At 41.2% G+C, this 23915-nt stretch overlaps 2 protein-coding genes across 2 annotated transcripts; one reads left to right on the top strand and one right to left on the bottom strand.

The window, feature by feature from the left end:
- Window positions 1–6656: 6656 nt before the first annotated feature.
- Window positions 6657–17179, bottom strand: alg2 (ALG2 alpha-1,3/1,6-mannosyltransferase). The gene is given in 7 exon segments (XM_030750193.1): window positions 6657–12500; window positions 12503–12526; window positions 12529–13027; window positions 14519–14686; window positions 15982–16119; window positions 16208–16379; window positions 17046–17179. Coding segments are annotated over 6 exon segments (1212 nt in total). The 5' UTR covers window position 16379; window positions 17046–17179; the 3' UTR covers window positions 6657–12288.
- A 177-nt stretch (window positions 17180–17356) lies between these two features.
- On the top strand, window positions 17357–20411 carry sec61b (SEC61 translocon subunit beta). Its single transcript, XM_030750067.1, has 4 exons — window positions 17357–17602; window positions 18056–18153; window positions 18954–19058; window positions 19935–20411. The coding sequence occupies exons 1-4, from the start codon at window positions 17372–17374 to the stop codon at window positions 20020–20022; spliced, it is 522 nt and encodes a 173-aa protein (XP_030605927.1). The 5' UTR covers window positions 17357–17371; the 3' UTR covers window positions 20023–20411.
- Window positions 20412–23915: the final 3504 nt, after the last annotated feature.

A 23915-nucleotide genomic window follows, 5' to 3' on the forward strand; every position in this document is an offset into this window, starting at 1 on the left:
AGAGCCCCCGATGTTTCCCCGTGGGAATTTGTACACCAACTAGAGCCAGAGAGAAGTAGGTGGGAAAAGAGACAACTGGGTAGATCGAAGGAGGTTAAGAAGTGTGTTTTCAGGTGATAAAGTAGATGACCAGGTTTCACTTTGGGGACTCCGTTCTGCTCTTTTGTGCTACGTGACCCAGATGGGTGGTGAGGGAGCCAAAGAGGAAAGAGGGAGAAGCAGGGAGAGATAAAGAAAGGGGTATTCATTTAAAAAATGAGCATGCGCTGCAGACGCAGGAAGGACCCCAGAGAACCACAGAATGGGACTGAGACAACAAAGAGGCCCATCATCAGTTTAGTGAATAGATCTGTCTGTCTATCATCCCTTTTATCTCCCTCTGCTTTCTTTTTTTTAACCATCGCTTCCACTCTTAATCAGCCTCTCATTGTGCTATTAGCTGAGCCTGTAGTCTTAATCAGAGGTTGGCACAGACATCATCACTATCCACTGCCCTTCTCACACACACACAAACACTAAATAAACAGATTGTAACTGTGACACCCAATCATGTCATCTACTCAATGAGCCCTCCTCCCTTTCCCTTTTGTAGTCCACACCCCAAACATAACACATGGGAAGCTTGGCTCCCCGATCCATCAGTCAGCCAACACACTCCCACTATAAAAATGTGTGTGTGTTTGTGCGTCTTTTGATGGTGTGTATCCCAAGGGAAGGGGCGATGATTTAACTGGGTAACCCGAATTCACCTCCTATCACAAATCCCTTGTGCATGAATACTGTAAACACACACACCACACACACACACACCACACACACACAACACACCAACACTCTGTCTCTTATGATGTCAGTGAGTGTGTATTGATAATGGCCATTAGCATATTTATGATCATTGCCAGCCTCTTATTGTTTGCTCGCTCCATTAATCTTCATCTGCTGCCTGCGCCCTGACAGCTCAATCTCACAGGCCATCGCTGGGCACACACACACACACAACCACTAATGTAGACACACACGTTCAAAATCCACAGTTGTACATAAAGCATACTTGCATCAACAATTGAGTGGTTGTCTCACACATACATACACACATTAAGGCAGACAGCCTGATTGACATTCACCCCTGTGAGTGTAATCACCGGAGGTTATCCTCTCCAGCTGTGCGGAGGTCTGCTCAGCTTCTGCTGTGCAGCAACGAGGCATCGTACCTGCACGCTGACAGTTCCTTTTGGACCATAGGTGAGTGATGGGCCCTTTGATCAGAGTCCACCAAACCCACCTCTCTCAATACAACCCCCATTCCAAAAAAATGCCTCTTTGTTTTTCCAGCCCTCCACCACTCATGAACTCATAATTATAAACCGTTCTGTGATCGCTCTCTAGCCAGTCTGCACCACAACTACACTAAACTGAGCCTTCAGGTTGTAAGAAACAAACACTCTTTTCTGAGTGAAATTCAACAAAAATGCATGTAGGTAAAAGTGTAGCTTAAATACCCAAGCTACTAAACTGTGCTATGGTCCTGTGTGTGTGTGTGTGTGTGTGTGTGTGTGTGTGTGTGTGTGTGTGTGTGGTGTGTGGTGTGTGTGTGTGTCTTTAAACACAATGACAGCATGTGGTTGCGTGCACGCAGGCAAGCATTGCTTGTAATGTGCACCCAAATGTTAATGTGTTTGTTTAGAGCCAGTATGACTGACTGACTCACAGCTGATTACTGGGTGAATGAGTGCTGGAAGCAAGCCAAGTTCAATGGGAGGTCTGTTCTCCTGTTGCCTCTTCCTTTTTCTTCTCTCCGCTCTCCACTCTCCCCCCTTTTTCCTCCTCCTGCATCACCCTGCTGCTCCAGGAAGAGCAACCTGGGAGCCAGGATATTTATGTGTATTTGTGTGTGTTAAGGCATACACGTACCTTGGGTATAAATTTAACATCAAAGATGAATTAATAAGCAGGAGTAAATAAAGCTGTTTGTGCGAGATCTGCCCGATTCCGTCACAACAAAGATTAAATTAGGCAACATTCAGCCTGTCTTAAAGGAATAATTCAACAGATTTTTTAAGCATTAGATGAGACATTCAATTAACTTTCAGATTGTTTGCATTAATTATGAAGTCGGACTCAAGAGGTCACTGGATTTAGTGTCATAATCAGACTTAAGTGGCATTTTGTTTTACTTCACACTTACATGTTTCAGATAATAAAACAAATTTTAATATTAGAAAAGATAACCTGAGTAAATACAAAATGCAGTTGTTAAATAAGGATTTTGGTTACTAAGGGAAAAATGCTATCCAAACCTACCTGATCTTATATGAAAAAATAACTGTCCCCCTTGTTAAATCACAAATTAACTGTGATTAACCACATTTTTTGGAAAGCTGAATTCAATTTCACTAGCCACACTCAGGCCTGTAGTTTTTCTTTTTATCTAGTGAGATAGCTGCACGTAGAAAATTGGTGTTCCTGTACAGAAATCCACTTTAAAGCCTTGTGTGGTCATTTGAATTGTACAGGATACTGGGTGCAGCAGCAAACCCTGATGATAAAAAATATTTGAGATGTAAGCAGCAATCCAGAGGTCTTGAAGCTCGATTGAGTTACAAAGACTGCATGCAGGTGAGATCAGCTAACCTGGATCTCTCCAAACTGAAAAGGTATTTGGTTCTCTAAAGTTAACTTGCATGATGTGACTTGTGTGATGTTTGTTTCAATCCCTATATTAACACAAATGTCACTGTGCAGTAATAACTGTGATAGACTTGAACAAGGACGTGGCTGTGATCAGCTGACCTGCTGCTGCTGCTCTTTTCTTCCTCTAATGTCCTCTTTCTGACATCTTTCTCCATCTGAGTGAAGTTATCGCTCATTCTTTGCTCTCCCTGGAAATACAGCAGCTGTTCTTTTAGCTAGCAGACACACTGTGTGACAAACTGCAGACACTTTTTGTGCTGATATTTGTTGAGCATTTAGAAACATTGCATTTATCTGCCACACGTTACTCCCTTTATGCTCGATCCTTTTCTGTAGTGCTTGCTAAATGCTGAAGGACCGCAAGCACAACTTACGGACATCGGCCCTCGGTCTGGCCCGGCTCACAAACCCCTGATTATAGAGCTATAAATGATACATTAATTATACGGTTTTGCCTCTTTGCATGCGATAAGCCCGGTGATGGAATAACAAACAATAGAAGCTAGGGTTTAATCCCGGGATCCGGGATTCCCGGGAAATGCGATCAGAACCATTTCCCGTTTCCCGGGAAACGTTAGACGGGAAACCGGGAAAAAAGTCGCGCGCGTCGATTTGACTTTCATAAAGAAAAGAAAGCTTCAGAAAGTTAAATTTAAGGAAATATTGAGAGAAGGGTTCGTTTAATGCGAAAAGAATTACTCTTCATTTCAGGCACGTTCAGCCTCCGTTTAAGGCTTCAGCCTTCATCTCAAGCGTTTTTAGAGGTATTACACAGTTGTACTTTTTTCCTCTTTAATTTGTTGAAATCGTAGGCAATGTGTTTACCCTGAGGTATTTTGTATTATATTTTTATATTATTATATATTGTTATATTGCATTATATAGCCTATAAAATATGCCTGCCCTGAACAATAAAGAAATATCTGTTTAACTTCGAGTGTTTCTTTTCCTCGTTTGCAGCCGCTTACTAACAATCATGAATTAGGATACGGGCCTAATGTGTGAAGAAATTATCATGAAATAGATTGCTTTAACATATTTCGCTTTTAAAATGGAGTTGAGTAAAATGTATATTTTTTAGGCTATAAGGATTGGCCAGTTTTTCAATAGACGATTCACAGCGAACCTACTTTAATCCTCAGACACGGTGTTATAAATTTGCTGTTGCCAGAATGGCAATGACCAAGTCGTAGTGCATTACTCGAGGCCCTGTGTTATGCCATATTATAGTGAAGTACGGTAGTTAACTTTTCAATGACTATTACAGCGTTCCACTGGTGGAGATATAGCACAACAGATGTCGCCACGACAGCGTGGCTGAGCCTTTATCAATGCTGTGGAGATGAACCGTATTGTTTTGCACCAGCAGTTGTAAAATAGCTTGGTATAATTCCATGTACAATGGAGGAATATTCGAATTATATTTGTTAAGGGAGTGTTGAGGAACGATACAACACCGCATAGCTCGAGCACTCCAATGTCCAGATGTAGGTTTTATGCGTTAATCAAGCCGACGTTGCCCCTACTGGGCATAACAGGACATAGCTGGAAAGCTACCTCTACAATATCACAATAGGTTAAGGCCGACACAGGCTACAGAAGGCCTAATTAAAATAAAAAAATAAATAAACTTTTTCCCGGGATTCCCGGGAAATGGCTCGTCATTTCCCGGGATTTGATTCATGTCATTTTCGGGAAAAATATTAAACCCTAATAGAAGCACAGGACTGCTCTGTGGAACTTGAACTGCGTGCTTTTTCTTCCAAATTGTGTTACCTTGTTTCTTTTCTGACTGCACATCATCAGTGCTGAGAAACTTTTACTCATAATTTTCCATCTGAAACAAGACTCCTAACATTTTTATTGATAAACCTCCCCTGAACTAGAAAACCGTTGATGTCTGAAATCTATGGACTCATTTGTCTTTAAGCAATAAGACGATTCAAACCACAATATACAGGATAGAACAAGTCATAATGTTTTTTTTCTTTTCCTATGGCCATAAAGCTATTTTTATAGAGCCTATCTATAATATTTCACTAGCAGAGATTATATAAGTTTTATTGTGAGCTCCCACAGAGAAAAGAGTTTTATGCAGCATCTATAAATCACTCCCTTCATCATTTGTGATATCAGCTTCTAAGACTGTTTGCCAGTGCGAGAGTTGTGCAGTGTTAACATTTACGGTGTGTAAGCTAATATATTTGAGTACTTTATGGAAGTAGTAAAGTATGAAATACATAATTTGCTAACATGTACCATGTAAAATAGCTCTTAAAGATGAGCTGTGAATACAAATGCTGCTTTTCTTTTGTTAAGGCATATCCTATCATTTATGGGCCAGGAAGCTTTAGGTTTTTTCTTCCTCGCAGTAAAACTCCTGCGCCTGGTGCAAAATGCAAAAATATTTAGAGCTACTGGAAAGGCTGTCCTATATTAAATGTATGCATCTTTATGCACCACAAAAAAGCTGAATAAAATATCCTGTTGTGCTCTTGTTTTGATTATGGATGCTCTTTCTGCTGACACTTGATTAAAATGTTGTGCAACGTGTGTTTGATAAATTAGGCTTAAAGAAGGGTGAATTTTGTCCCCAGCTTGAACCTCTTGTCCCACTGATCTGTTAAAACTATGCTAACACAATTACAACAATAAACCTGCTTTTTTCCTCATATCAAACACAAGAAATCAATTGGACAAGACGGGAATGTCACACCTCATTTATTTTATTTATTTGTTAAATAATATTAAATTGTTTTTAACTAATCTATTAAATGTGCAACAGTACTCTACAAACATCAACTACAAATTCTTGTTGCATATTTCAGTGTGGTATTTGTAGTATTTTCACTGACTGTTGCACAATGGACGTTTACGGTGCAGTTTTTCTGTTATCTGTCTTCGCATGTGACTCAGTGACCCTCACATTCTGTTGGAGCTCACCTCTTTTCACTGCCTTTCTTAACTATTTCTGTTCTTTGAATCGGGGGCTCTCAAACTTTTCCAAGGACACGGTTGTAATACTAACAGTTGAAGGCATCTTCTTACTACTATTTGTAGTCTGAGATGCTGATGGAGGTACAGAATATATACATACACCCACTGGCCACTTTATTAGGTACATCTGTTCTATTCAATTCCATTTTATTTATATAGTGCGAAATCACAACAAACAGTTGCCTTGAAGAAGTTTATATTGTAAGGTAAAGACCACACAATAATTACAGAGCACTGCTCATCTACTGCTCATTAACACAAATATCTAATCAGCCAATCACATGGCAGCAATTAAATGCATTTATGCATGTAGACACGGCCAAGAAGACCTGCTGAAGAAAGGTTATTTAAGTAATGTGGCATGGTTGTTGGTACTAGAGCGGGTGGTCTGAGGATTTCAGCAACTGCTGATCTACTGGTATATTCCCACACAACCATCTCAACGGTTTACAGAAAATGATCAGAAAAAGAGAAAATATGCAGTGAGCAGCACTTCTCTGGGCAAAAATGCTTTGTTGATACGAGTGGTCAGAGGAGAATGACCAGACTGCTGTGACACAGGGTCCGAATTTGGCATAAATAACATGACAGCATAGAGTCATCCTGCCTTGTATCAACGGTTCAGGCAGGTGGTGGTGCTGTAATGGTGTGGGGATATTTTTTGGCACACTTTGGCACACGTTAGTACCAATTGAGTATTGTTTAAACACCACAGCCTAGCTGAGCATTGTTTTTGACCTTGTCCATTCATTTACAACCAGTGTACCCATCTTCTGATGCCAGCTTTCAGCAGGATAATGTGCCATGTCACAAAGTTCAAATCATCTCATATTGTTTTTTGTTTTTTTTAACATGACAGTTAGCTCACTGTACTCAAATGGTCACCAGATCTCAATCCAACAGTGTACCTCTGGGATGTGGTGGATGGATGTGCTGCTGATAAATCTGCAGAAACTGTGTGATGCTACCATGTCAATATGGACACAAATCTCTGAGGAACATTTCCAGCACCTTATTAAATCTGTGCCATGAAGAATTAAAGCAGTTCTGAAGATAAAAGGGATCCAACCCAGTACTAGCAAGGTGACTGAGTTTTACTCGTCCAAAGTTAATGTGGCTGGAACTAAAGGACATCATGGCCCAGTTTCCCGTACAGGGTTATGTCTAATCCTGGACTAAATACTTTTCCTGTTTTGGTCTTCATTGACTTTTTCCTTTTAGTCTAGGACCATGCTTAATCCATGACTGGGAAACCGGCTGTATATGTTTTTTTTTTTTTTTTTAATAATGATGTTTTGTAATAATTTTTACAAAAACATGTCCCAACACCCAAAGGTCCTCCCAGTGGAAACTCCTGGAGAAATGTTGCATGATTAGTGTGATAGTAACATAATATGCTTTACCTTAATTTATGTTTTTCTGGTAAACGTTTAGGCACAGGGTGAATTGCATGTTTTGATAGCAGTTTTAAGGTGCTTTTTTGCGTTTATTCATGGTAATTCACAGGTAATGTAAATTATGATGGCTTTAGTATTTCTCTTGTATGTTGCATGACTGGCGAAGCCAAACATTAAGCCGATGAGCCAACAATGTGTCGTGCAGAGTTGTGAAAGTTGCTGATGGACATGTTTTTAATAAAATACTGACAGCGTCTTGGAGTAATTTAAAGGTCTTAATATAGAGTTTATTTAAAAAGTCTATTTCGTATTCTTGCTCTCTGGTTTCTGTGGAATTTGGTTTGATGTCTTGATATTACCTAATTGGATCCTTAACCTACACCACACACATCCGAAGACCATCCAGTAATTGCATTATGTTTGTATCCCCATGCTTATGACCTGGTTATTGTGCAGGAGGAAGAGTTCAGATTGATGTATTACTGTAACACTAACTGTGTTTCTTTCATCATCAGCTTCATTTGGCCTGTGATTAACTCCCAATCAAGAGGCTTGATTAAAAGTCAGAGTAAAAATATTCCATACATATTTAATACTCCACTAACAAGGAAACCAGCTCCCAAACTGCCAACAAAATAGATATACACCCATAACACGCACACACTTGCACATACATCTCCCCTTTTCTCGCCTGAAAACACACACCTAAACATTTCACGGCTACCCCCCACCCCACCCCCCCGATGCTGGCTAGGTGGAATTAGAAAACCAACCCCGCGGTCTCATTAATTAATTAAACACCGTGTGCCACTGGCACCTGGGTACCGGTTATCACTGCCACTCAGACACACCATGATCTCAATAACCACCCCACCACAGGGCAGAGAGACAGAGTCGGGGGGGGAGATGGGGAGTGAAGGGATGCTGATTCTTCTTTCCCAACTTTGAGGTAAAGACCTTTAAGGAGCAAAGAAACCAGACAGCAACAGAAAGGAGACCTCAGACACAGTGTTTCTGTGTAGGCAGGAACGTGGAACGCTTAATGGAGCCTGATCAGCGTTTACTGCTGTGTGCGTTTGTTTGTGCATCTTCTGCTCCCTTACAGACTCCACGGGACCATTTTATCATCTAGCCTAGCAGGGCCCCTAAATCACTGCAGCAACACGCTCGTCATCATTTGCTCTTAATGCCTCCACATGTGGAAACAAAGCAGGGACACATACATACACACACTTCACTGATTCTTGGCCAATCACTGATTCTTTGCAAAACTGCTTTTGTTTCTAATTCCTTCTTCTTTTCTGTTATAGGGGTTTATGAAAATACATATTTTGCAAATAGCATCCACAATTGTAATGAATTTGTAAGTAAAGAATAACTTGTAGAAGCTCAGAAACCAGAATGCTTAATACTTCCCTCAAATGACTCACTAAATAGTTTTTTATTTTTTGAATATCTATCTATCCAACTGATTATGACCCTCCAATCAAGCACCAACAGATCAAACAGCCAACAACAGATCAAATGTCAGTTGTGCAAAACAAGGATTTCTCAGGCCAAACCATTCTTGAATATTAAATCAGAATATGTATTTAACTCTATTTGCAAAAATCAAACCTATCAGGTTCACATACATAAATTGACTTGAGAAGCACCACTGTGATATTCCACACCTTGCTATCTATTTTAAATTAAATCATGGCCGCCAGCACTAATTGGACCTATAGGGACAAATAATTTGAAGTTCTGAAAAATAAGTGGTATCGCTGTTGGTTTCTTTGCCTTTCAGCTTTTGAAATTGACTCTGAAGAAATGTCTGAATCAATATGAGATGAGGGATTTGCAAACTCAGTGCAGATGAACCGCACAACTTAATCAAACTAAAAGAAACATTTCTGAATATGGAATATTGCTGAGACTCACAGTGTCCTGCCTGAAGGTGGAAAAATATAGAAGATGTTAGATTAATATTTAACATATTAGGCTCCCTATCATTGGAACCTACTTACAGTAAACTTGTTTACAGTGCCTTGTGAAGGGAAGGTGCACTTTAGTCTGTCAGTTGACTTCAACTCACAGCAGCAACTAGAATTGCTTCTGGGAATGTGGAACAACAATTCTTCCAAAATGATATGGTGACAGGTGAGTGTTTATAATATATCTATGTATAACAGTGCACAGTGCTGTCAAGTTTGGGTTTGTTGGCCATGCTTTCCAGCTTGAGGGGTGGTATAAAATCCAGTTAAAAAGCTAAGGTTGTGACAATTTCACAACCTTAATTAATTTTTTTTTCCTTTTCAAATTTCCAGCCAAATTCAATGTTTTTTTTTGCGCTCTCTGTGCACCAACTCTGCTCTTTCTTTCTGCAGATCGATCAGAGCAGAGACTGGAGACTTGATTGAGTTTATGAACCCATGGTTGGGGTCGTCTCTTTGGGGTGTTTATATGGGAGGTTATGTTATCCATTTTGAGGTTGGAGGGAAGACATGCTTTCCCTGCCATAAAATGCAGCAGATTTATTTAAATTCATTTTTTCCACCCCTCAAGATGAAAATGTGACACAGAAAGTGTCGCAGCTTCCTCCAGATGATGATTCCAAGCAATGATCTCATTCCGAAGACCAGGATTTGCATGCAGCCCATTGCCGAGATCAAAGTGCCTCAAGGAACCCAAATCAGGGTCAAGAACAACAAACACAGCCTGGTTCCATCTGCCTGGAGACATTGAGCAGTCGCTGTGAGATTTTCCTGCACCAGGAGTTCAAATATGAACCGGTGAATTTCAACAGTGAGCATTTCGTCACATTTGTTTGATATGGCCATGCTGTGTGCAACCAGATGGGTTAGAGGGATACCGTAGAGTGGAGTTAAATCAGTTAGGGTTGTAACAGTTGCACCAATCAGTTGACTAATTTTATAAAATCAAAAATAAATGAATAAAGTGGCTTCATAATGTAGCGGTTTACACATTCCCCTAACAAGTGAAAAATCCTGTTTGAACCCATGAGAAGACATAAATCTTCTCTGGTCTTTTAACATAATCATAAAATAAAAAATAGATGGAGTTTACAAGGACTGAAAAATGAAGACAATTCTTTCTAATGGCCATAAAGGGGCACATCCTTTGGTTTAAAAAAGAAACCCAGGTGTAGGTGTTGGAAAATGACCCTTCATCTTCCTGTTTCTGTGACTTCTTTTCTGACCCAACTGAGGTCTCAAACAAGTTTCAGATCTTCTTGTTGAATACAAGATTGTTCATTTTTCAAATTATATTTCCCAAACTTTTCACATTAAAATTCTTCTTGATTAACATGCAATAAAAATAACAGATTTCATGTATCTTTGTTTCTTTTCTATGAATTTTACCGTGTCCGTTCTTTGAATTATTCTAGTTTAGTAATGATGCCGATAGATAACTACTTACTTGTAGCACATTCCTAAATGATTAAACTTCCAATAAAAACTCCACTGGGTTTACAAGGAACCATTAATCAATTCACACAGTGTTACCGCCACAGGCTAAAGACAGAAAAGTTGCCAGTAGGATGACTGACCCAGTCACGCCATTAGGTGTGAGGATTTGTGTTAAAATAGTGCATTGTTTATTTGCAGTTTATGTATCAGAAACTGTTCAATAAACTAAATTTATTGAACTTTATTAAACTAAATTTTCCTTTTGCCGACATTTGCAGTGAAGTTAAGATGTCAAACACTGAAAAAAATATTGGAAAGTCGGGCTGTTCTTGATCGCGTCATTGAGATTCTCGGTCTGCGTTTTCGGCCGGCTTTTCCCCGTTCTGCTCCACATAAGCACAAAGGGCCACTTGGTTTCTCAGTCATTATCTGGTTTTAAAACACCAAGATGGCTTAAGTCTTAGTTTGAGGCTTCATAACAGAATTTCATAAACAATACGGTGATGTCACAGTGGCTATATTTGCACAATATAAGACAATTCATCTTGATGATGTTACTTTGCGCTCTACAATATGATGCCTGGCTTTTTAAAAACTATTTTCTGAAATTTTGTTGGTCTAATCTGTAAAATAACCTTTAGTTGTACACCCATTTTACTGTCCCCCATGATCTACTCTTTTGTTAGATTCCTTTTAAGAATCAAGCCCACAAGGACACAACTCGGATTCCGTAAATGATAATGCAGCAGCGGGTGGAGACAGAAACTTATTACTTTGCTAATCAGCAAAATAAAAACTCCTCTGCTGCTGCTTTGTCTGAAAATGTTTCATTTAAATCAGATCTATCCACGGCTTTAAGAATGCTTCTGTCCCTCCACACTCACCCACAAAATCCTTAGCGCACTCCATTAAAGGCCAAAAACTTACCAACAAAGCAAGCTCCATAAGATTCAGCAAACTATGTGTCCCCTTGTTTATTAAGACTTCAGGAATGTCAATAAGAGCATTTCTATACAGTAGGAAGGCTGAAGAGGCCAGCACGCAGACACAATGACCTCCTGCTATTCTCCTTGTTGATAATGACCCAGACACAGGCACACTGCCCATCAGCCAGACCTCTAATAAAGCCAAACACTCTCTATCATCTACTAATAACCTCCATGCAGCTGTAAGAGTCATGGACAGGCCGGCGTCTTCTGAATGCAAGACGGGGAACAAAGCTCCGAGCGGAAGTACTGGAAAGCATCCTGCTTATCGATCAGTGACTGTGCGTTGCCCGATGGCACATGGCGATAACAACATTCTTGTTCTTCATCCCCAAAATACACAAAGAGAAAGAGTACTGTAGAAAAGAAAACAACAGAGACACACGCACACACACTCAGACACAGTGCAAAACATTTCACTCTAACAATCAATCCTTTAGGTAGACTCATTTGGAGGCTCTTGGTTGCCACGCTACTACACATCCACAACTTCACACACAAGTACACACTTGCAAGGTTGGTATTTTTGTAAAGATAGGATTGGAAAACTCGTTACTCTTTTCTTAATTGGTACAGAAATTCCGTCCTTTTTTCCCCCTCGCAGCAACCCCCTCCAGGGGAATGCTGATTAATAATCCTCCGAGTCCTCATAATACTTCCCCCTCCTCCTTGCACGTATACACATACATCCTCACTCCTACTCTCTGCAGAGCTGAGCCATCCATAGGCAGCTTTACAATTCAGTAGGGGAATTTTTTTTCACATTCCCACCAGTTTTCTCTTGCCTCTCCTCAAGCCTTCACATCACTGGCTCAGCCTGTCAATGTACCCATACAGCTGGTCTGAGAAGGCCTGAAGAGAGAACTTATCTTCTACCCTCTTCCTCCCAGCTTGTCCCATGTCCCTGCGGAGGTGCGGCTCCCCGACAAGCTTCTCCATGGCCTTAGAGAAGGCCTCAGCTGTGGGCTCGCACAGGAAGCCCGTCTCCCCATCTGCCACGCTCTCCAGGGGGCCCCAGAGTTCACAGCGATAACAGGGCAGCACAGTACATGGCCTCCACAGGAACTATCCCAAAATGCTCTCTGCTAGGGGTGTAAAGCACGGCGGTGCTGCCCCGCAGCAGCGCCACCTTCATTGAATCCGAGGGGAGCGCAGAAACGTAACACTGTCCTCCAAGTGGAGCTGTGGCTGCTAGCTCTTTCAGCTCAGTGTAGTGCTGAACGTTCTCAGTAACGCGATCATCATAACCTCCTGCTACGACTAGGTGAATGCCTGCTCTCTGGGCTAGAGGAAGGCTGCTCCTAAGGGTTGCCACAGCTGCCAGAGCCAGGCCCAATTCTTCTTCCCTTTCATATCGGTTCAGGGAGAGAAACAGACAGGTAGTTCCCTCAGGGAGAAGTCCTTCCAGGCCTTGTGCTTCAGCAGCCTCCTGGTCAAAGGTACGCGTGTTGAGGGAGGGATAGAGGACATCTGTCTGGACTCCACTCAGACTACGAAAAGTCTCCCTGAAGATGCCTGCAGTGAACTGGCTGTTTACCAAAATCTAAGAGAAAGTATAAAGAGATTAGTTCATTAGGATCTCACATATATCACGGGTTGTTTTAATTATTTAATAACTTGGCTAGCAGCATGAGGTCTCTGATCGCCAAAAAGTCTAAACTACAATCAAAATGTCATTTCATTTCTATCAGGACCCTGCCAACAGCCTGCCCGTGGAGATTGAGTCCTATCACGCTGTTGAATAGCTGAAGAGCTAAAGTAGTTGTGAAGAGAGATTTTACTTCTCTCAACCTTTTTAAGGCTGAAAAGCTAGGTGTGTACTCACACTAGGTGATCTGTAGTGTACCCGAGCATGTTTGACCTCCAAGGTCCAGTCTGTTTGACTAGTGTGGTGGCTGCATGCAGCATACAAGCATGGTTTCCCATACAGTGTCCAGTGCCCTGGTCCCCATGAAGACATGAAGAGGTATGCCAGGTTCAGCTGGACTCAGGCACAGAGCCCATTTAGTATGATTGCTAACTACGCCCAAGCACGGAACTTCTTCAGCGACAGGTGACTGTTGGTGAGGTAAGTTATTAAAAAAAAAAGAAGGAAAACCTCTAAAGCAAGTAAGGGGACAGTTGGCCACCATTTCCAAAAATTGCCTAAATTAAAAGGTATAAATTATGAACTTAGTGCTCTGAAGGAATGCTTTTCAAGAGTGTATATGTGGGTGACAGAGCCCGTGAGAGAGAAACAAGAGCCAAGATGCTGAGATAAGCTGAAGCCAGTTCATTAAGCATAGTGAGATACAGGTGAGCAGGGGAGTGGGAAAGGGGGAAAATCATGCCTAGAAGGACACATGGTGCCTAGTGTGAGTACACCCTAAATGTATTTCATTATAGGTTTGTATGAAGAGCAGCACCAAAGATATCATTGCTTTTAGTACCCCAGCTGGCAGCCTCTTCAGTTCCACAATGCTAAAAAAAGAAAAAGAAACAAGCTCCTATCCCAAGTTTTCAAAACATCTTCCTGGCATCAAATTCAAAATGAACAGATATTTTTCAAAAGACTGATATTTTTCTTGATTATAATATTTGTTATATTGTAACTGTAGTATTTGTAATCCTTGTATTCTGTTTTCAGTTGCGTTGTACACCACATCCCAACTTTTTTGGAAACAAAAAAAAAACAAAAAAAAAACTGCTTTTAAAACAGCATCAGTTCTTCTCAGTTCACCCGTTCTCGTGGTATTTAGCAGGATATCCCAATTATTCTGGAGTGGTGCCTCAGCTGCTTCAGCAGCAGTAATGTTTTAGCATGAAATTGTCAAATGAAATAAGTTTATTCTATTAGTTTAATAAATTCATTAAACTAATAGATCCCCTTCTGGCGGTCCTGTGCTAAAGCTTTGTTCACCTTTATTTCATTGCTTCACTGCTTGGTTAACATTCCTCACAATTTTTTATTATATGAATAAAATATAAAAGCCAATCTTGTCCTGTAATCTGACATGTTACAGGACCAGGCCTACCCCTTCAAGCTGTTACGCACCATATCAGCCATGCCTGTGGTTCGTTCCTCCAGCCAGTCAATGGGAGTACGGTAAAGCTTCTTCAGGGCCGACTTCCTCTGGGTCAGCAGCTGGTCTGGGAAGTGACAGTAGAACAAAACCTTCTTCCTGCGACGAGATAGTCGTAGCACCGGGATACACACAGACACCTGGGGTCAAAGGAAACAAAGATATGCTCAAAATGTGACAAAAATGCCATCTTGAATACAGTAGCTGAGAAGGACATCGCTGTTCTGCCTAACCATGTTCTATGTATGTGGCTAGAGATCGGCCACATACGTAGTACGCCAAAGGTGGAGGAGAAGAGAACTTGTAGGCATTTGCGTGCCGTGGAGGCAAATTTTAATTTGTGTCTGCACCTTCAGACTCAAGATATGAATGATGATGCCGATGTTTTATCATCTGAGAAGGGGTTCCCTTCACCAAAGAAGCGAAAATGTGAAGGAAAGAAATGCCACAGGTATCTTAATAAAATGTGATCCTCTTCCTCCTCACCTCAAGCCTCATCTCCTGAACTAAAGTCAGAGATCTAAGCTAACATTATGCCAGCTAATGTTAGGCCTGAATGTCCTAAAAACAGTTTGATTACATTCACATCGTATGAGAGTTTATTCACTAATTGTCCGAGTAAAATAACGTTAGCGCCACTTCAAAGAAGGTTCCACTAACACTGGCTAACAGAAGCAAAAACAGCACTTTTTGAGATGAGTTGTTCAGGATATCCTCAACAACACATCTCAATATCGCTGTCAGACAGAAGTGCGTTTCACTGACTCATCGACCTGTATCGGACTCCTTTCACAAAGCTTTACAGCCTCCTCCAGAGTAAATAGACACATATTGACTGCTGAGGTAAACAGTGGACTGACAGCCTACACTCACTACAGATGAACAGCGGCCAGAGTTGTTTGCCCTACAGCAGCCACCCTGGCTAAGATTATGCACTTGAATTGCGAGGGGTATGAAAACAGAACTCAGTTCAATCTAGTGACATCTAGTGGTGAGATTTTACACACTGTAACTTTGAATGTAATCTATCAGTCCTAAAAATTTCCACCCCTATGCACTTTGATGCCCTGTAACTTGGAAAGTTTTCCATATGATAGTAAAATGCATTAGTTATTGTACCAAATTAAAAAAATAAAATAAAATCAGCTACTTCTGAGGTGCACAGGCAGGAAGCAATCAGTGATTGCTTCCTGCCTGATTGATTGAGGGTGCAAGAATATGAATCACTCTTCAATAAGACCTATTCTCAGTAAGTTACAGTCAGTTATGAGACACTGAAGAACTCCATCTCCATGCACTTACTATGGTAGTTCTTCCAAAGCATTTTCAATGGTCACTAGGATATAAAAACTGCATGTATAGATTCACCATTCCACGTTGCTGACTTATCCCCACTCTATAACGTGTCTGGCACTTACTATGCATCACAATTCACCTGATCACAGAAGATGACATCATATTCCACCCCGCTGAGGAAGACCAGGTAGAGGGCCACATAGATCATCCTCAGGTAGGCACACAGGGCATACAGGTAGCCAAACACACTGGTGGGTAGCCAGTCACCCACACATACCTATTACAAGAATAACAGGAGCAATGACTTAATGTTTTTGTTTGATAGCAGATATCAACTTTTTTTGGTAGCACAGTGTGTAACACACCACAGGCAGTTCTGGATCCAGGGTCTCAGAGAAGCAGTGTGTCGGGTCATAATGGGCCGTCCAGATCTGAACACTACAGCCCTGAGACTTCAGAGCAACAGCGGCATCGACCACCAGCCGCTCCGCTCCCCCAATACCAAGGTCAGGATGGAGGAAAACTACCCGTGCCATCCTGTGGACAAGAACAAATACAATTAAAATTGAATTGAATGAGGGTAGATAGCTTAATATTATAATATAAAATCATAAGTATAAGGCTTAGATCAGCAGACGCTTTAAGGTTAAAAAGAAGTGACAGTGTTAACCTCGGACGCGTATTAAAGATTAATGCATTTTCTGTGGCATTCAAACAATCCAAAACTTGATGCTGATGAAAACAACAAACAGCTTTCTCCAGCAGAAGGTACCCGGGTCTCATGCATATCATCTTTGAAAGGTTTCAGGGCTGTATTGTTACCAACTTAAAGAATCTGTCCTTGTGGTTTTGTAGCATCTTTTAATTTATAACTTTTATCCCTGAAGGCACTTCATGAGTGTTAATCGAAAGAAAATACACCCACGTCTTCTGACAAATACCCTCGCTATCACACTGTCCTCTGTCACCTATTTGAGGACAAACATCCAGCTAGTTTACAATACATTACAGGTAAAAAGTCGAACTGATAACAAGAACATAAAGGAGATTCCTGATTATATATTCATATATATTAGCCTATGTAGTTAGCAAAATTCTAAGCCATGTTGGACGTTTGTTAAATTAGTCAACAGAGGAATTTCTAACGAAACACAACCACATCTTTAAAAAATATATCATTTAAGTTCGGTTCTCTTCACTAACCTGTCCAAGTTCGCAAGCCTGTGATTATGGTCGTTTAGCTGTCTATAGTACAGATCAACCGTCCGACAAAGCTACTGTTCGGACGCCATCTTGGCTCAAATTAACCATTACGATTAAACTTACCCCGATTCGTGTTCGAGCCACAATGGCTCACGTTTCCGCCGACGTGACAGACACGTCTCTTTCAGACTCGAGGCTGATCAATTATTTGCCTTTGACTTAATTCACATATTCATACACAAATTCAACCCACTAAAAAATATTTTTTATAAATATTATTTACTTAGCCAAAAAACACATACGCCCATGAAATAACGTTTTGGTGAATGTTTTTTTTATGTGTGTTGAATGCCGTCAGCCGTCAGGCTTCTATCTGGTCGCCTACGTTGGTCTTGTGTTTTGCAATCGTGTCCTTTTTAGACGAGCGTCAGCTTTGTGAGAGCTCTTCTCAAGTTTTCCGCACGTCGACTGTCTGTCGCTCATCCGACGTGGACATCAGCTTGAAGAGCTTCCCGGTGTTTAAGCTCGCATCAGGACAAAAAAACCCCAACAAAATGGTAAGTTCCTCAGATATGCCTGGAACCGTTCATGCTTGCCACGCTACCCGGCTCCACTGCATTCATTCAGACCCAAGCTGTTAGCGGGCGTGCTAACCTTAGCCCATCATCTGTGGACGTGGCCGTTTATAATGCGAATAAACGCGTGTCGAGACAGACATTTTCAAGCTAGAAAGGTACTGAATTAAGTAATGACACACATATATAAATACTGTAAGAGGAGACTTGGTGCGTGATGTTGTAATAACAATGTAGGCACCCACTCAGGGCCTTTGCAATCTGACATACACAGTTTAAGGCCAAATGTAATTTATTTATCTAAGAAGCATTTGCTGAATCTCCCAGTCAGTGCTGTAGGTTAGTTTTAGCTGTGAGAGCGTGACAGATGTGAAGATTTATAATTGAATGCATTACAATTCTATCATATATTTCAAATCTGTTTTTTTTTTCTAGCCTGGACCAGCAGCAAGTGCCACCAATGTTGGAGCCTCTAGCCGTTCCCCCAGCAAGACAGTGGCTCCCCGTGCAGCAGGCTCCACAGTCAGACAGAGGTATTTATATATGTACACACACCCTTAATTTGTTTCAGTCATTTTAAGCTGATTACAAATAAAAGGCGACGGAGGGTCTCCTGAGGAGTCGGCACGTAATGTAGCATTCACTGTCTCTACACTTTGACTCAGGTTGAGAGATTTTTGAGTGACAAACAATGCTCTCCTCCAGAAGATACCTGTACTACACAAACACAAAAAGTACTTTGCTCACCCATTATGCATGCATTATTTTTTTCTCACAAGTGTTCAGCACTGATCCACCTCATGTTGTCATGCTGTGAACAGTTATTGATTTTGTGTGTGTGTGTGTGTGTGTGTACGCCTTCCCATAGATTAGAGCAGATAGATGTTATGCTGTTGGCTTAATCGGTGTGTAATCAGAGGCTCACTGCTTCCTCATGGTCTCATTATTACAGATTACTACCAACATCTTCATTACCTCATTAACCTCTGTTTAATCTCATCCCAAGAATCAAGGAGCAATCAGTCACTCTGCTCTTTCATCAACAGCTACTGTATTTGAAATTAATTCATAATAATCCGTAGTGTATAATAGATGGCGCTGTTTTGTTTTTTTCTTTTTCTGATGATTTATAAGTGGCTGCCTCAAATAAGGCTTTGAGTGGGTTTATAAAGTTGAATATTTAAAGTTTGAAAAACTTTAGATTGAGAAAAATGGGTTGTGCTTGCTTTAAAATCTGGTTTCTTTTTCATTCTGGAAAAGTGTTGTAACATCTATAAAACTGCTGATTACTGGTAAGATAAAAGGTCTTTCTTCATCTGTGTGTGTTGCACAGGAAAGCTACCAGCAGTGGTACACGCAGTGGTGGCAGGGCCACAGGATCTGCTGGCACAGGCGGCATGTGGCGCTTCTACACTGAAGATTCACCAGGACTCAAAGTGTAAGTACAGTTGTATAGAAGTTTTATAGTCACAAACAAATTCAGCATTTGACATTTTGACTTTCATCCACTCGCAACTACAAACTAATCCTCAGGATTTCCGACACTCGCCATGTTTAATGGTGGGAAATTGGCCAGACGTGACTTTATGGTAAAGCAGATGATGTATTTAGCTTGTTAAGTGTGTGGGTGTGTGTGTGTGTGTGTGTGTGTGTATATACACACATAATTATGTGTTAGGAAAGTGCACGTTTAGAAAACTCTCATCAAACTTATATTCTGCTATATCCTTGTGCCCAACATCAGAGGACGCTTCCTGCCTCCCGGCCATAGCCAGTCATTGGTTGATCAATGGTGCTGTGGTGGTTATTGAGTGCGTCTCTCCAGCAGTCGAAGGAGGGCAGGCTCACCATATACAGTGCTGTATATCGAGTGCATGTTTGTTCCTGTGTTAGACACCGGCCTCAAAGCTTCATTAAAGGATCCACTCTGAAAGGTCAACTCAATTACAGCCTTCTGACAGAGGGGGGAGGAAGGGAGGGCTGCGGAGGAGAGGGTTGGCATGGCAATGCTTCTACTTAGTGATGCGCTCCTCCACCCCCACCCCCCACCTCCTCACTCAGAGCCTCCTTCAGAGATGAGAGCCCCTTCCTTGTTTCCAAAGCTCATCAATAAAATCAGCCTCTCCACTAAGACTCGTGCTCCGGTTAGGGTTACAGCAAAAGATGGGAGTGTGTGTGTGTGTGTGTGTGTGTGTGTGTGTGTGTGTGTGTGTGTGTGTGTGTGTGTGTGTGTGTGTGTGTGTGTGTGTGTGGTGTGTGTCTTTCTCTCTGTGTTAATCTGGGTATTAATCATTGTCTCATTGTTGTGTGACAGCGGCCCAGTGCCCGTGCTGGTGATGAGCCTGCTGTTCATTGCGTCGGTCTTCATGCTGCACATCTGGGGGAAATACACCCGCTCTTAAACCCCAGCCTGATGACCCCTGACCTTGCGCCTCAGTTTCTTAAATCTTTGGACCTGGACCAAACAACAAGTGACCCACCTCACCCTCCCACATCCTTTCTATGCTGTCACTACAACACACACATTGGATTTTTGTACCCAATCATCTGCATCTGACTCTGGCGACCACCTTGTCGCTCCTTCGCATCACTCTGTGTGTCAGGCGCGATGGGGTGAATTGGAGGAAGCCATGTCGCTGCCTCTCCAAGCGGCAGGAGCAGCACGTGTTCACCTACTGCTGCATGAAGATTAAGTGCAGTGCCTAAGGACATTGTTGTTTTCAGGCCCCCCCCACAAACATTTCTCCCTGTAGCCTGAATTGCATTTTTTTTTTTTTTTTTTTTTTGTTAACAGCATTTGTACAAATGTAATTGTATTATTGTACAATAAAAAGTAAAAATTAATGTGTGTGTGTTTTTGAAATTTAACCTTGCTTTGTTATACTGGGGGGGAGGGGGGTGTAATAATAATCCTGTTTTTGTTTTTCAAGTCATTTGAAGTTGAACGAGGCTTTTTGTACAATGAATGAGAAAAATATTCTCCGCCACACTGTTAGCGACAAGTGAAGTTTTCTCACTTTTAACCTTCTGTATCCATTACCAGACTATTGAAAGCCGTGCGTTTTCACAAAAGGCATTTACCGGTGTTTGTTTAGGCAAAAATTAAAGCCTTGATGGTGCTTTTAGACTGGAAAAACAAGGATATTAAAACAGAAATTGAAATGTTAAGTGTTAAGTTTCACTGTGATTGGCAGTTCACCAAACACTTAAACAAATTCCAGCGACTTGCAATTTATCCGACTGAGGTTTTGGCTATAATTCAATAATCCTATTTCATGTTCTCTTTGCTTAAAATTATGTTTATACTCATCCTATAATCAGCCTTAAATGCCTGTGCGTGGTGTACATATTGCAACTATTTAAAATTAAGTTTGATTGGATGAAAGTGTTTCAGTTTGCATGTTTCTCTCTGGAGGTTCTCAGTCCTAACATGGGCCGCCATAAGGTTTTTATCACTGGCACCATTGACTCTTTCTGCAGCTCTCGATAATTGTAGGCAGTTTAGAAACAATGCCCAAAATACCACAAGGTAAACATCTGAAATCATTTTTAGATACAAAAAAATGTTCCTTTTCCTCCTCCCTGCCTGCCTGTCCCTTTGAATTTAGTGGCCTTTGTCTCTTTGAATAAAGCTCATACAAGAACAGGAGAAAGTTTAAATACAAAAAGCACAGCTTGCAGTGTGTCCTGATGTTGATTAAACAGCTAATATGAATAACTGAATGAAAAGAATCTGTATTTAAATTTCTTTCTATAATCACTTGATCAAAAATCTGTCCTAAATGCGCTTCCTCTGAATTTGGTCCAGGTGTTTTACTATCTTCTCCTTAAGGGGGCGCTGCAGACTACTTTCTGAATGCCACTGGCTCAGCAGATACTAACTCTTAAAGCTGTTCTCGCGCAGGGACGACTATGAACACATGTTCCGAGTGAGTGGTGATTTATTTACCCTGGGCTACTCATTTAATGATACACATTTTTATATGTTTCTACAACTACAACTAAGCTTTATCACACTGAGTAGATTCTTTTTTTGAGAATTGGATGAGAAACAGCTTCTGGAGACAAGGTTGGAGAAATTAGTTTGAACCATGTGGATCATTAAAAAATTATTTTCTTTGATTCCACTGATGCTGAGTGAAATGACTGCTACTGAGAGCTGCAGGCTGGATGTTTTGGAGCTGTAGAAGTAGTTTTGGCCCTACCTGCATCAGCAGGTTTATCTGTGTTGAATATGAAACCACCAGCTGGCATGGCTTTTGTGTGTGTGTGTGTGTGTGTGTGTGTGTGAGTGTGTGTGTGCGTGTGTGTGTGTGTGTGTGTGCGTGTGTTAAATGTAGCATTCATGTCCTTTTCATTAATTCATTCTGTTGCTATGGCTTTGCTTTCCATAAGGCTTCCAGTTCTCGTGGCAAACTCAGGCACTACTGCCACATCACTCTCCCTGTCCCGCACACACACACACACACACTGAGATACTCGCACAGACTCCGCAGCCCAATTCACGATGGCACAACACGGCAGTGAGCCAGAATAATTCAACATAACAATTAAATATGGAGGAGCCATGGTAAAGCTGTCCCTCAGGGTTCAGGAGTCAAACAGGCCCAGGCAGTACTGTGTGGAGCGCTGTGACCCTCTACTGTGCTGCAACCTGTAGTTCCAAACTCCTCCTGACACTATCCAGACACATCAGCTCAGTGTTTCATTCGGGGATAAGAAGGAGGTAGTTTTTATCTGCCCGGTGCTGCAGCTTGAATGATCACTGCATGTTTGAGACAGATCAATAATCTTCATATGTAAGGGCTAATTAGTATAATGACAAATGAAACCGAATCTGTATTATTATTCTGCACAGTGACCTCTAAAAAACAGCATTTAAAAAAGGCACAGGAGCAATAGTTTATGCATCCAAGTGCATCATACGGCTCAAATAACCCCCAAAAGTCTTGAGGAACATTTATTAAAATGTAACTTATTACTGAGTTATGTATTCCCTCTGCAAATCAGATTATTTGATACAAGGTGTATGAATACACATTCATTTCCTATACATCAAAGTTGCAATTACATGCATCTGCATGCTTGTTAAGTTACAATCAAAGCCTTTATTTGCTGAACATGCACGTGTGAAACGCCGTCTGTCTTGTGGAAAGAAAGAGAGGAGTGAGAGATCGGAGGAGAAGGAGAAGGAAAGAAAAGAAGATTTCTTAAGAGTGCTTCCTCCCTGTGTCTTTCTCACCAGAAACCCATTTCCTGTGAGACAAAAAGAAAGAGAGAAAAAAAACGTGCACACGTTTACAAGGGATGGTCCCTTGCACACAGAGAAAGGTGAGAGAGGTGAGCACATGTAGACACACACACACACACTTGAGGAAACCTGTAAATAGGTCACATGCGTTTTCGGTTCTATGTGACACATGCTGCTCAGGGGTTTAGCATGGACGTGAAAGAAACGGTTTGCGTCCCTGTCTGAGCTTGCCACTCTCTCACTCGTCCATTGCGCACTCGCTCATGCCCAGAGGTGTCCCACCCCCGCAGACTAACAGTTTTACGGCTCTCAGGTGCAGCGGAAGGCTTGTGATTGAAACGTGTTGCTCCTCTCAAAGATTGTAGAAATATTCATTCTTTACATGAGTGTGACAGTTTTATTGAAATGTACGCAGGGTAATGTCTCCGTGTATTGTATAGTTACTACAGCAGGAAAATTGAGAAAGAAGACCAATAATCAATTGGCAATTTAAATAAAAAATCACAAAACCGCTTTTAAAAAATTTTGACCCATTGAAGGAGTCACCTTTTGCAGATATAACAGCTCACAACACTCTTTCTTGAAATCAGATATTATTCAGCATTCTTCCCAACACTTGCAGAAGTTCACACAAATGCTTCCATCCTTCAGTCCAGTTCATTTTAAATTCACTCTGTGGAATGGAGACTAGAGACTTACTTGTTAATTCATGATTCAAGCCTGTCTTTTTTTGTTCTTCTGTTTTAGGTCTTTATCTTGCTGTAGGATGAACTCCTGGCTAATTAGGCCGTGTTAACCCTTTGAGTTCAAGGGTGTCAGTCACTTTATAGAAGTTGAGCCATCATCAAGCTTCTTGTTCCATTTCTAAAAGTTGATGTCACTAGTTAAAGACCCTTCTTTTCACCTCTTCACTAGCACACTAGCAAGATTTCTTACTGGTCTAGAAGACTTTCTTCCAGTCTTCAGTAATGCACTGCAGTGCAGTTTTTTTTTAATAGTGACAAATTTTCTGCAACTAAAACTGTTAAAGTTTTTTTCTTCACA

This window comes from Archocentrus centrarchus, chromosome 16, assembly GCF_007364275.1.
Source record: "Archocentrus centrarchus isolate MPI-CPG fArcCen1 chromosome 16, fArcCen1, whole genome shotgun sequence".
NCBI lineage: Eukaryota > Metazoa > Chordata > Actinopteri > Cichliformes > Cichlidae > Archocentrus > Archocentrus centrarchus.

Bases quoted from the DNA above. Each gene is read 5' to 3' on its own strand.
- sec61b (XM_030750067.1), top strand. From the start codon at position 17,372: ATGTTTTTTTTATGTGTGTTGAATGCCGTCAGCCGTCAGGCTTCTATC. The intron at 17,603-18,055 runs GTAAGTTCCTCA...TTTTTTTTCTAG, and splicing joins AAAAAAACCCCAACAAAATG to CCTGGACCAGCAGCAAGTGC. The intron at 19,059-19,934 runs GTAAGTACAGTT...GTTGTGTGACAG, and splicing joins GATTCACCAGGACTCAAAGT to CGGCCCAGTGCCCGTGCTGG.